Genomic DNA, 14,792 nt, shown 5'->3' with positions numbered 1-14,792 from the left:
ACACACACTTGTAATGGATGACTGTATTACACACACGTGTAATAAGTGAGATTTCTATATTACACACACGTGTAATAAGTGAGATTTCTATATAACTCATACTTGTAATGGATGACTGTATTACACACGTGTAATTAGTGAGATTTCTATTTAACTCACACGTGTAATAAGTGAGATTTCTATGTAACTCACACTCGTAATAGATGACTGTATTACACACACGTGTAATAAGTGAGATTTCTATATAACTCACGCGTGTAATTAAGTGAGATTTCTATATAACACACACTTGTAATTAAGTGAGATTTCTTAATAACACACACACTTGTAATGGATGACTGTATTACACACACGTGTAATAAGTGAGATTTCTATATAACACACACGTGTAATGGATGACTGTATTACATACACGTGTAATAAGTGAGATTTCTATATAACACACACGTGTAATAAGCGAGATTTCTATATAACTCACACGTGTAATAAGTGCGATTTCTATATAACACACACACTTGCAATGGATGACTGTATTACACACACGTGTAATTAAGTGAGATTTCTATATTACACACACGTGTAATGGATGACTGTATTACACACACGTGTAATAAGTGAGATTTCTATATAACACACACGTGTAATAAGTGAGATTTCTATATAACACACACGTGTAATACGTGATATTAGTGAGATTTCTATATAACACACACGTGTAATAAGTGAGATTTCTGTATAACACACACGTGTAATAAGTGAGATTTCTATATAACACACACGTGTAATAAGTGAGATTTCTATATAACACACACGTGTAATACGTGATATTAGTGAGATTTCTATATAACACACACGTGTAATAAGTGAGATTTCTGTATAACACACACGTGTAATAAGTGAGATTTCTATATAACACACACGTGTAATAAGTGAGATTTCTATATAACACACACGTGTAATACGTGATATTAGTGAGATTTCTATATAACACACACGTGTAATAAGTGAGATTTCTGTATAACACACACGTGTAATAAGTGAGATTTCTATATAACACACACGTGTAATAAGTGAGATTTCTATATAACACACACGTGTAATACGTGATATTAGTGAGATTTCTATATAACACACACGTGTAATAAGTGAGATTTCTGTATAACACACACGTGTAATAAGTGAGATTTCTATATAACACACACGTGTAATAAGTGAGATTTCTATATAACACACACGTGTAATACGTGATATTAGTGAGATTTCTATATAACACACACGTGTAATAAGTGAGATTTCTGTATAACACACACGTGTAATAAGTGAGATTTCTATATAACACACACGTGTAATCATTTGATTTCTGTATCACGCGTAAGATTTATTATCGGAGTGATTTTTTTGCTAAACGTGTATAGGAGGATAATGTTTACATATGTGTGTATACACGTGATATTTCGGAGGTTAGTATAATACATGTGTCCCATTCCGCTTATTAAAACTTTAACGTAGGCGGAGTGTAGTATATACGTTTCTGACGTTGACATGACCTGAACATTTCAGAGGAGAGTCACACATTCAAAAAATATGTACACGTAATTACGACTTTCGAAAAATATTTTACCTTTGATCATTCATAAACCCAGACAGATAGTTAAAGATCCAAAAGGTATCGGGTCGGAAATATGGACCAAAATCCCCCCAGCATTATCTTCACAATGACGGGTTATGATTCTACGCTTGTATAGTTGGCTAGGATAAGTCTGCCATAGTATAAACAAGGAAGGTATTCTTTAAAAAAAACCTAATTACTGTCTTTTAACGCCTATCAATAAGGTTTTATCTTCGCGGTAAAAAAAAATCACAAGTAAACATGAAGATTGAAATTCATGTTACGATAGCGTGTAAATAACTAATTAACTACTAAATTTAGTACATGAAGCCATCTCTGTGTAATACTGGGTTATCGTTCGAACTGTTGTCAACACAAACTTTTATGTTTCTGTTTTGTCAGTCAGTAGACACTTGAGTTTAGGCTTAATATAAGTTGTAAAAAACTTGTGCCCAACTCCCATTGTATATAAATTACAATAAAATATGTTTAAAACAAAAACTTCAGGGATGAATTTTGTCATAATATGGAAACACTGTTATGTCTGTATTTCCCCCATTGTCAGTTCACGATGTTATGTTTATATTTTGTCAAAGTCAGAAGTCAGCAAATGCTCTTAAATTAAGATAATAGAATAGTGTGTTTTTTTAACTTTTATTTTGACGGTTTTACGTCCGCTTTTATATATAATTACGGTCTTTCGGCCTTTCAGCAGACGCGTTTAGAAAATAAATACTGATGCAGCTTTACCTCATCTTTTGAGATATTTAATACCTTCAACCGGTCCGATATTGACGAAGATCAACATCTATACATTATATAGCTTTTGCGGTCAGATATTTGTCATCACTGTACCTATCTTTGTCATACCTCATACTAAAACTTGTTTCATGTCTCCTGGCCAAGACCGAAGATTTCAATCTCTAAAGGTAGCTACTAGACTTCAAATATTCACTTTTTTCCTTGACCAAAAAGGTCAGCTGATCAATATTTTATATAAAAAAGTGACGATTGTATGAGACTGACGTTCACTACAAATATATCTCTATGAGTCGACAATAGTTACTGCTAATTGCGGATTTCACCTTATAAAGATGTTATAGAGGGATCTCGTACGAGGGTAGCGCAGTGTTCATATTGTTATTATTATATTTATAATGTATCTACAAATGTAATAAACATCGCGGTAGATAAACATGTTTACCCCAAACAAATAAGAATACGCCAGAACAGTTATGTTGCCCGCACAATAAATTGAAATGTTTCTCGAGTTCAATAATTGGCAGGCAATATCTCAGTCCTATTCTCTGGAGATGTTGCATCTGTCTTTTTGACGTCCAATTAGACATGAAGAGACCAATACATCCATGCTATTAGGACTGGCTCTGGGGTTTACTTCACCCCTTGATACTTACTCCCTGGGTCATAACATGTAAACAGTTGACATTCCCAACTATTGGACTTCCGGTTGCGCGCGCAAATCGAGATGGCCGATTCTAGAATAGCTCCGTATCAAATTTAGAAAAAATCGACGAGAATTAATGGCATCCCTATAGAAATATATTTAGAAGTGTGTCAAAACTGTTTACTAGGTGTTCATTGACGTGATGGGTGAGGTATTTGTGTAGAAAATCGGTACTAGAAAATGGTATATGACATTCCTTGTGACTCTGTTCCTGTCGGTCAAGAAAAGAGATGGCGCACATGTGCTCAGGATTTTGAACTGAAGTTGTGGGCCTCTGAGGTTGTACACAGGATGAAAACAACTGTTGCTACATTGCTAAAATTTTCTCCAATTAAAATGAGCGAGTCAAAAATACTAAAAAACGCTCGAGTTTATTGATGTTGGGGACGGAGGAAACATCATCAGGAAGCCTGTATAAGTATCTGACAGTAAGGGATATACCTTAGGAAACCATTATCTCAGCGGGGATAACAATCATTTCCCTTTCGAGTTATGGTGTATCAGTGGAGGGAGGACTTGTAGCCCCGTGGGTACAATTGAACAAAGGATCGAGACGAAAGGCGATTACTAAACATAAGTTAATTGCAACATCGGGATAAAGTCAGGTAGGAGTATCGCTATCGGAGGCCTCCATTGCGACGACACCGTAAGAGGTTACCGAAGGGCAATAGACTGTGTAAACAAACATAATGGCGAAGCAGTAATAAAAATTTTGGAATGCCCTCCATTCAGCATTAATAAGTGGCACCAGTACAGAGGTTTGTCCCAGGATACTAATAGCAACGTTCATGATAAGGAAGCAACAAGACAATGTAAACTTCTCAATCATCATATTGCCGAACTTAACACCAGCGATCAGTCAAATCTGAAACCAACTAACAATCTACATCGGTGCAGCAAAATCGAAGGGTAAGCTGCCTAGATATCAGTACAACTTCACCTTATTGAAGGATGGTGTCCATCCAGGGAAAACTCTGTGTGACGTTTGGACAAAACTACTAATAAAGGACACTCATCATATTCACGACATGTACTATAAGGATGATATACTGACAGTATATCATCCTTATCCAACATGGATACAGAGGAAGAGGAATGCTTATGATCAATATTTACAAGGTGAGTGTAACTCATCAGTCATGATCAGTCGTGTACCCCTACTTAAAATCTCTAACCAACAGTCAACATGGATTTAGGGAAGGTCGTTCATGCAAAACACAACTTCTAGAATCAATCGAAAAATCATGGATTTTAGAAACAATGTGGACGTAATCTACTTTGATTTTGCCAAAGCATTCGATAACGTGTATCATCGACTGCTGCTGCCCAAATTAGAGCTATATGGTATAAGAGGTAAAATACTAGATTGGATAAGAGCATATCTGTCTAACTTGACCCAGAGAGTCGTCATTAATGGGACACAGTCAAATCCCCTACCAGTCACCAGTGGAGTCCCCAAGGGAGCGTCTTAAGCCCCCTTTTATTCCTGACCTATGTGAATGACATGCCAGATGTGGTTAACTGTGTGAGAAAAGAGTTTGCAGATGATACCAAACTCTACAGCAAAATATCCAAACCTGAAGATAGAGCTAACCTGCAAGCTAGCGTTAACAACATATGTAAATGGACAGAAACATGGCTAATGGAACTAAATGCAGAGAAATGCAAACACGTGGAGATTGGGCATAAACCAAAAACATCATCGTATGGGATAGTCAACAAAGATCAGGAAATCAACATCACCAAAACAAGAACGGAAAAAGACCTCGGGGTAACAATTGACGATAAACTCAATTTTAGTGAGCAAACCAACATCGCGGTGACCAGAGCCAATAGAATACCAGGAATAATATGTAGGACTTTCACATTAAGGGACAACAGCACAGTTGTTGCCCTTTATAAGACATTAGTAAGACCGCATTTTGAATACAGCCCTACAGTATGGTCACCTATGCTGTCAAAGGATAAAAAAGCAATCGAAAATGTCCAAAGACGAGGAACTTACAGAATCCCTCGGCTAAAAGACATGTGTTACAGCGACAGACTCCGCACATTAGGACTACCAATCATAGAGTACAGAAAGGAACGAGCGGATATGGTAGAACTGTATAAGATTCTAAATGGAATTGACATTGTCAGAACAAATGATATGTTCGCTCTACTGGATAGCCACTCCACAAGGGGTCACTCAAAAAAGGTCTACAAGAAACAATTCAGACTAAATGTCAGCAAAACTGTATTCAGCAACAGAGTGGTCAATCAATGGAAATCTCTCTCGGAAGACGTGATTTCAGCAGCAAAAATAAACAGCTTCAAGAGTCGACTAAATGTGCATTGGAGAAATCACCCCAGGAAATCCAGTGCTTCAGTCTACTAGTATATGTAAAAAGTGTAAATATTATTAGCGCGCAACCGGAAGTGAAGTAATTATACAGTGTATGAAATAATCATTCAGGTATCGAAACAAGCTCCAACGAGCTTTCCAATGATGGAAGCTACTAAACTATACTATCCTATTATCATAAATACAATTGATAGGCATGATGCATTGAACACGCTCATGCTACAAGGATTAACACAGGGGTCCATCCCTTTCCCTAGGGACATACTTCTTTGGTCATATATGGAAAGAGTTTCAATTTCCACACTATAACCATGGATAAAATTGTATCGTTAGGAATGAAGATATGAAAACAATCCCAGTTACTACTACTACTAGTATTGGTTCTATCATCTGGCCTTGTGAGATCCCCATCCTAAATAGTAGAACACACCGCTCTTACCCTCATGTTGAACCCAAACCATATTAGGCACATGAAGACCTGAGAATTGTTCACGGCATGTGATCATCATGAGACCTGCAAAAAATGTGCCTATGATAATATTTTGGATGAATCGGAGCAATCATGATAGAATTTTTCTTTCTGATAATAAGGAAAAAATGAAAACACAACCAGTAGGTAAGTATGGAATAAATGAGCATATAATAAAGAGCAAAACTCTGCAGTACAAAAGTGTTTGGCACGAAATGAAGGTAGGTTTTATAAATATAGAGGCCAGAGACCGGATACACGATACGATAACGGTCGTCGGGAACATGTACATGACGATCACTACATTAATTAGCTTTGTTAATTAGCACGTGTCTTGCTCCTGTGATTATATCAGCTTCGTCAATCAATACACCAAGACGTCATCCTTCCAGTACAGCACGCGACACCGCCCTTCCGGTACAGCACGCGGCACCGTTAACGAGAACCAAATAATTATCAAATGTAATTGGTCTTGTGGGACATGTGATAGTATATAATAACCGACTCCACATCGGTATAACATACGTATTTGTAGATATTCTTGTATGTGATTCATCACCAAAATCGAACAAATATGTTCATAAAACTAGAATGATTGTACGAACGTTTCAGGTGAAACGTCAAGCGAAATTTTAACATTAGAATTGTGTCAAACCAGGCCAGTATGAACGATTAAATTCAGCTTTGATAATCATCAAACCATGGCTGTATGAACGTAAATGTAATTTTAGAATAGCGTCAAAAGAGGGTTGTAAATATAAAAACAAAATAAATTCAACTTTAGAATGGCGTCACAAGCGGGCAATATGATTTACAATAAAATGTAAGCCATAACTATTATTTCATAGAACGTGGCATTGTTCTGAGCGCGAATATCAGAAAATGGGTAAAAAGGCTTTACGTGAGTAATATCCAACAAATATCACCAAAATGTGAACAAAAACAAACCGCCAGAACATAACTTATTGTTAAAAAGGTTTCAGACAATATGAAGCTAACGGGTCACCTCCGACTATTTGATACTTATACACATGTATTATGTCCATATTCACTTTATATAATATTTCCTAAGTTCTATCAAACACCAAGTATGCAAAAATCGTACCAATATTATAGGACTTCTTAACTTGATAAATGCTTAAGCTAATCAGAAGCGATAGACGGAGGCCATTTTGGATTTCGGAATCTAGATAGAATGGAGTTATCAAATCAATATACCCGCGAAGTCCTTCGTAGTCTTCAGACAGGGAGAAAACTAACAAACTTAAAAACGAAAGTGTCTTTAGATAATTAATTTGAACTTTAAAACTACTTAGCGTTGGAATTTTATGTTTTGAAAATATATTGAAAATGACATTGCTTTGTGTGAGCTAGCGTTCAGATTACTCTTCAAACCTACAAGCTTGAACGGAACACTTACTTTATAATAAGACAAACACGTACAAAAGGTGTCGATAGGTGTTTGATTTAAAAGTTAAATTTGTAATTGAATATGAAAAAAGAATAATTAAAACTAGAATCTATCTCCTAGAATTGTGATATTGTTGTAAATATAAATCTACTCCCTATATCATTGAGTCATGTTTAATTCAACAAGCAGGCTCGCAGAAAACATCCGTTAAGTGTATAGATAGATTTTCCCTCTAATACACATCATCTAAGTCCGAGTTGTCAACCCCCCACTGTTGTGTCGTATATACCGTGGGAACCTTTCATCTGTGTGTGTGTGTTATAGTTGCTGAAGCTCGGACACTGAGTTAGATCAATGTACAGTGGTCAAGCCACCTGCTAATAGTGCACACGAGATATAATTACTGTTATCGATTGATGCTGAAATACAATTCTTGATATTGTTCATTAAAACAGTGACAACCTCCGCCTGCCGCCAAATGATGTATCGTGTTATAAACAGACCTTGAATCATGGCCCTATGACGGTGAATTCTGTAATGGTCACCTGCTCGTCATTCAAGCCGATAAGACACGGACCAGTATATAAGAACGGGTGGCAGCATCTGTCTCTCGTCTGCTGGATAACTGAACTACTCGGTAGTGAAGCGGAAACCTATCAATCAATCAATCAATCTATCTATGTCTACTAGTCATTGCCTTACCTCCAGTATTTTTTTTTACTGGACAGCGAGCGAACGCGGTGACGTCACTTTGACTGATTAGTAGGCTACCCTGGGGTGTTAGTTCATTGGACACAGAGATACTACGACAATTCCGGTCTTCACTGACCACAACCACTGACTTGGATAACCTAATTCCGTGCCGCAACAGTGTGTGTCTGGCAGCAACCCCGGTTAGAGGAAAGTGCCACAGATAACAGCGATGGGAAATCAGACGATTTGGACGATGCTCTTATCATGCACATGTAAGTATAGATGCAATTTAAGAAGTTGTAGATTTTATTTCATATTTATTTCAGGATCCCCTCCGTATACCATAGACAACATATTAAGTATATATTTCCCTGTTTTATGCCATTGTCATTTCTTGGTAATTATGTTAATATTAAATTGCAATCTTCTTTGCATGATATGTGGTTTTAATTTAAAACTTCAGTATTTACAATATTTTGGTGTGCAAACGATGTTTAACAAATCATTAGTAAGCTATTCCAGGTAACAGTTTCCGTTGTTTCCTTTTAGAGTCTAAATACCGTACGTAAGCGACCAAACAACTACAGTTTAGTATCAGTGGACATTGCCCATTGCATCTCTTTTGACCGTCAGTTAAATTCCTTACATCTCTCTTGGTGCGACTCTGAAACAATTGTTGTACCGGCAGATTATTAAAGCAACACCTGCTGTTTCTTTAGGTCTTAGGGGCATTATTTAATGTCCTGAAGGTTTTAGGGGCATTATTTAATGTCCTGAAGGTTTTAGGCGCATTATTTGTCGTCCCTTTATGTTTCAGAAGCGTTTTTTTTGTCCCTCGTAGAATACCGTAATACGGGTTTGTTATAATTATAGCACTTAATGCATTGGTTAACTGGTCATTTGTCTGTATTGGTAGACATTATTGAACATTTCGTCTATAACAGTAGAAAATCATTGTTCTTTGTCTATAACAGTAGAAAATAATTGTTCTTTTTCTATAACAGTAGAAAATCATTGTTCTTTGTCTGTAATAGTAGAAAATCATTGTTCTTTGTCTGTAATAGTAGAAAATTGATGAACTTGGATTTCAATCTGCTTTGATTTTTATGGTGTTTTTTATTATGGAAATAAACATTTTTGAGATAGCGTGTTGGTGATCTTGCCCTGTCTGTGTGCAATGTTACGTAAAACAGCACTGCCCCATACCGGATCTACATTTACGTATGACAGCTAGACATCTATGACCCGAGGTCTTACGCCAGGTATACATCAATTAGTAACACCTAAGCTTTAATAGCTCACGGTTATCTTTATAATTACCTAAAAAATGTCATTTATGTCAGAGATTTATTACATTTTTATTAAATGTCTCATTATATAAATTATATTATAATATTATAATAAAAGTGTGTACACTCTCTCATTGGAGGAATAAAAGAAAATGAGTGATTGATCTTTTGTACGACATGCATACAAATAAAGTCCAAATGATTAAACTGCAGACAACACTATTAATTAACATCTTCTAATGTAACAATTTATAGTTGATCTGTTGTTTTTACCGTTAACTGGCCAATCAGAGATCAGGATTTACTGTAGATTCACCCTGACGTCATGATCAAATGACCTGACTCTCACGACGATCTTAACTGTTACCATTCTCCTTCAAAACTAGTAAATACATTGAAACAAATGTCTTATTAGGACTATGACGAATGAACGATATTTAATTTACATACATATCTACGGAATGGGATAGATACAGTATAAACAATAAACCTACCGCGCACTTACATCCGGGCCAACAAGAGTGATTGATATAATCCCGTGTGGCCTTGGAATTACGTCCGGAACGTTTCCGGATAAACGATGTTTCTTTTCTTTGAACAGACTCATTATCATCACGTACGAACTGCTCAAACAATTGCGGTACAGCTTTTTACTTGTGGACAGGGTTTGTTAATTGCTTCTAATTAAAGACATGAATCAGCGAAATTCATTCTGGAGAAAGATGATATGGCTTTGTCTCCATATATATAACTGACCATTGTCCTTGTCGATGCTACATATATGTACACGCTTACATAGACTGACAGGTGAATCGGGCATATTTTTATGGCGACAAAAACGAATCGATGAATTGATCTTGACATACAGGAACAAACGGGAACGAGAATAAATCACTTCCTGCTCGTCTTCTATAGGCGTAATGTCAACAAAGGGTGCCACCTTCTGGTCACAAGTCCAATGTGTGTAACGACAACCGGAAAACACCTCTTGGCATGTGGGTGGAATGGGGTGGTGGGGAGGGTGAAGTAACCTTTGTTGGGTTGGTGATGGTGGGGATTGGGTTGGGTGGGGTCGGAATAATGGAGGACAGAATCCGCCATATTACCATACTTAATTAGACTTATTATCGTATGTTACGTAATTTGATTAACGGTCATATACTACACGATGTCCACAGTTTTTCACGAGACCATATAACAGCAACGATCTCAAACACTTACTTTATCGACTGGACAAGCTACCCGGCCCGTTTCTATAGCAATGTAAACGTCACCTTATGTAAGCCTGAATGTGAGACCTAAACATGTCAAAGAAACCAGCGAATGAACTGCCGACACATCATTACACAGATGATTGTCATCAGAATTAGCGCGTTCGGTGTTCATTGATTCAATGTACGATATCGGGGACTAATACAGATGTCCATAAAACTACCCAAGGAGTCGCAACATATAACTTTCAAATCCACTCAATGGTATAGCAATCATTGCAGTCATCTTGTTGGCCCGGTTATTAGCGCGCGGGAGTCTTTATGTGGGAGGAAACTGAAGTACCAGAACAGGTAAGCCCATACCTTTACAAGTCCAATCGGGGAATCGAACCCCGGCCGCTTTGGTGTAAGGTGAGTGCGCTATTCACTGCGCCACCCGACCACAACTTTAAAGTATAATAATAGCGTAAGCGTTGAACGTTCGCTTAATTGAGGGATACAATGGGTGCTATGCCTGGACCAGGACACAGCAAAGTTCATAATAATGGTAGTTGTTATTCCTTGCTTAGTTTCAGTATTTTGGGTAATGGTGCCAATTGGTTTACCAGTTGTCAGTATAATGTGACAGGGTGAACTACTGTGCTGGGTGCCTTCAGAATGGTATTTAAGTGAGATAGCACTTTAAAAGTCGGCATCAGATCCGCGTTATCACAAGGAGGCAAAGAGACATACACCAACATGTACACATCGATCATATATATCATTAAGAAAGTCTGTCCCGCTAAACTTGACTAAAGACCCTGATTGAGACATAAACCCGTGATTACCAGGGATCTGTTCATTTCACCACCTGTCCTCATCGTTTATCATTGTTTGTATGTACTCTGTCCTTTTTGTCCAACGTGGGACCCTGACCTATGACCCCGATATTAAGAGTCTCGTGCACGTGCTGAACCAACTGAGGTTTCTACCGTGTAACCTCTGGAATTCAAGGATAGCTAGAGGATATGTTTAAGCAGTCTTTTTTGGTGCAGGGATTAATAGTAATCTTTATGTACTCAAAGGATGGAAACTATTTTCAATTAAAATGAATGACAGACTTACCCAAATCTAAAACACAAACTGGTTTTATTCGTTCCGTTGTGGTTGCTATGTATTTCTTATTTTTTTCATTAGCTGATTACCAATCAATATATTTTTTTATCAGTAATTTTTCAGAAAATCTTCTGTTATATTGAAAATATTTTTATCATTAACAAGTTCATTAGTAATAGTGAAATTGGTTTTAGTGTTTCACGTGTCTTCAGTAGAAAAGGTTCGCCGTCTTTTTTTTTGTAAAAAACATGTACGTATTGTGTCAGACATAGCGCCACAATTAAAGCAATCTAGGTTGGATTTTTTTTATACATCCTTGGTACGGGCAGAATTTTACATCGACTTTTTATCATGTTTATTTCCTCGCTGGAAAATAATTTCCCCCGTTTTAACTTGGCCTGGTTCGTCCTGAAATGACCATAGCTGTTAGTAGGACGTAAAGCACACACAAAACATTAATCTGTTGCATTTGTTTTCTTGCCTTTTTCAAGTTAAGATGTGTAAATAGGTATGTGATCGGAATATTTGATGGTACGTTAATTGCATCATCAAATATCTTTGAATATGCAAAAATATATTTCATATTCATTGGAAAATATTTTTGGGAATGCAAAATCCGATTTTGGATGAGTAGAGTTCAATTTCTGGGTATGCAATATCCTTAATATATATGGGTATTAAAAAATACTTTTGCTCGTGTAAAGTACTTAATCGTGACATGGCCGGGCCATGCTACTTTGCTAGGGTGCAGAAATGAAAACAGATACATACAGAATATCACGGCACCATTGCTGCGATATTCAGTTTACCAATAAGAAACCATGTAGGACTCTGGTAAGACCATCAGACCAATGCGTATTAACCAGTACATGTTCATACAATACTGCAGTACTTCGACTTTCTATCCAAAGTCATTCCAGATCTACATTGTATACTGTCCGTTATTATCTCTGTATTGACTTGAACTACGGCCCAAAAGGAAAAAAAGCAAGATTAACCTTTGTTAGAATAACTTGCGTAGGCGGTCATATATGTCAGTCAATCAATGTACAATTCACTCCACTATTATTTTATATCAATACCAAACTACTCAATGATGGCTTATATTTATAATGTACGCGGCTTCTAATGGAGTTTGATTCAAATGAGTCTTCGGTCCATCGGCGTTGAATTGCACCTTTCTCACCTCTCAATCGACGGAGACCATCACGAATCACTGATTCAGCCCAGGTTTTTGCCCATTAAAGAAGCACAAGCATGCTCATTAATCCAAACTTTTGATTAAACAGACCAGTGTGTGGATATATATACAAAATATTAACAGTGTTATCGTGTTCCCATGGCTGTATCGTGGGATCTATTGGAGGATAAATTACTTTTTTCTTTCTTTAATATATAATTATAAATATCAAAGTATACATGTACATGATATATCTCTTTTATAACTATTTCTATATTGATAAAACCTGTTTGTTGTTTGAAATATTTTAAATGACGCTTATAAAAGTACATGTACGGTTTACCATGAAGAACCCGGGTATTTAATCACTGGTATACATTACAGTTCGGCAACGATAAGAAATTGTATCTTACTTTCTAACTTTAACATTAAACTCAACTATACGATAATGACTGACCCAAAATTGTCCGACTTGATACTAGTATTTTTAACATAAAATGTTATTATGATTTTAATAGTACCAGTATATATTCACGTGACTGCTATTATATTTTAATTGCACCAACATTTGTACACATGGTAAGTATTTCTCCTCTTTGTACACGATTTTTTTAATAGGATTGTGATAGTATCAATATTTTGTACACGTGACTGTAAATATGATTTTAATATCTGTCCACGTGATCATTGACAAGTCATTGTGATAATCAGTCCATATGTTAATAAATGAAGCAAATGAAAATAATAAAACAATTTGGACACAGACATACAGGATTCTGTAGGGGTTTATCCCACTTTTTCAATAGCTTCCCGCGACAATGAAGAATTAATGCCAAAGAAAATGTGTTACACCGTTTGATATATATATCTCGGCCTATTGTGTTATATACCGACTGTAGATACTGCAGGAGATGTGGACCACCTTAGCGTTATAGAATTCTACAATTTGTCGTTATAGGGACATATTTCGTCTAGATTTATTATAGACAAGTTAAAACGTTAAAATAGTAAGATCAAAATTAACTTTTCACATGCAAGAATCCTTAACGAATTTCAGTTTTGTCATAACCGGGTGATGTACATGTAAAAATATTTTCATTACTAAAGAGCTACCCCGTGCCTAGTCCTAATACTGAATGTATATCAATACACCTCAATGATGAAATCAAGTATCGGAGTCACTTAACATCCAAGGGTAGCAATCATATTCATAACCTATATAATGTATCACTATGTCACGCACTTCCGGATGTCATCCTGGTAGATAGCCGGATCGGAAAACATGCAGATCCGGTTTTGTGACAGCGATACTAACTAAACACAACGAACTCGTACCTGTACCGGTAACAATGACAAATACAGATAAAAGAAGAGGNCCCCGGGGTGGGTGGGAGTGGTCTACAGGTTTAGTCGTTTTGTTTTGTTTACTTTTACAGACAATATGTATCAATACAATACTCATTCTTCCTGCATATTAACAAGGCCTTCTACTGACACGGAAGTGATAAGGAGACGGTGTCGGTGTGAGTCATACCGTTAATTATCCGTACCTAGTGGCGGTATTGTTCACCAGTAGATTATTTATAGGACTAAACATACTCGGCTGACACACCATATATCTACGCTGTCGATATACTCATTAAAGCATATTTTGAGAAACAAGATATATAACTTGATTATTCTTTCAATGAGATATCGATTATTAAAGGGTATGCGTCACATTTTCTACAATTTTCTACAAATCAAATATTGTTTCGGGGAAAATAATTTTTAAACAGGTTTGGTGACACCATGACAACTTCACATGTTCGCCCCCAGTTTTTATGTTAGCAAATTAGAATCATTTTCAAATAACATGAAGGATCAAGGACGTGTTTTGAAAAGTAAAACGAAGTTTTAAGTACCGTTACTGATACATGCAGATTCCCTTTTCATTGTTTTTATCGAAACGAAGTAGGTGACATTTATGAAAGCATTAAGATCGTATTTCCAGTTTTGGCAGTATATCTCGCCCCGCTACCCCCCC

The 14,792-nt window shown here is 36.6% G+C and overlaps 1 protein-coding gene across 1 annotated transcript in view; it reads left to right on the top strand.

The window, feature by feature from the left end:
* The first annotated feature begins 7,594 nt into the window (after positions 1 to 7,594).
* Positions 7,595 to 14,792, top strand: part of LOC110443244 (acid phosphatase type 7-like) — a 17,653-nt gene continuing 10,455 nt past the window's right edge. Inside the window, exon 1 of the mRNA XM_021487333.1 lies at positions 7,595 to 8,263. Within this exon, the coding sequence (XP_021343008.1) occupies positions 8,221 to 8,263 (43 nt within the window). The 5' untranslated portion in view covers positions 7,595 to 8,220. The remainder of the gene's footprint in view (positions 8,264 to 14,792) is intronic.

The sequence above is a fragment of the Mizuhopecten yessoensis genome, unplaced genomic scaffold (assembly GCF_002113885.1).
Source record: "Mizuhopecten yessoensis strain PY_sf001 unplaced genomic scaffold, ASM211388v2 scaffold716333, whole genome shotgun sequence".
Classification (NCBI taxonomy): Eukaryota; Metazoa; Mollusca; class Bivalvia; order Pectinida; family Pectinidae; genus Mizuhopecten; species Mizuhopecten yessoensis.
Note: the sequence above shows the minus strand (reverse complement) of the source record. Positions and strands in the feature narration are given on the sequence as shown.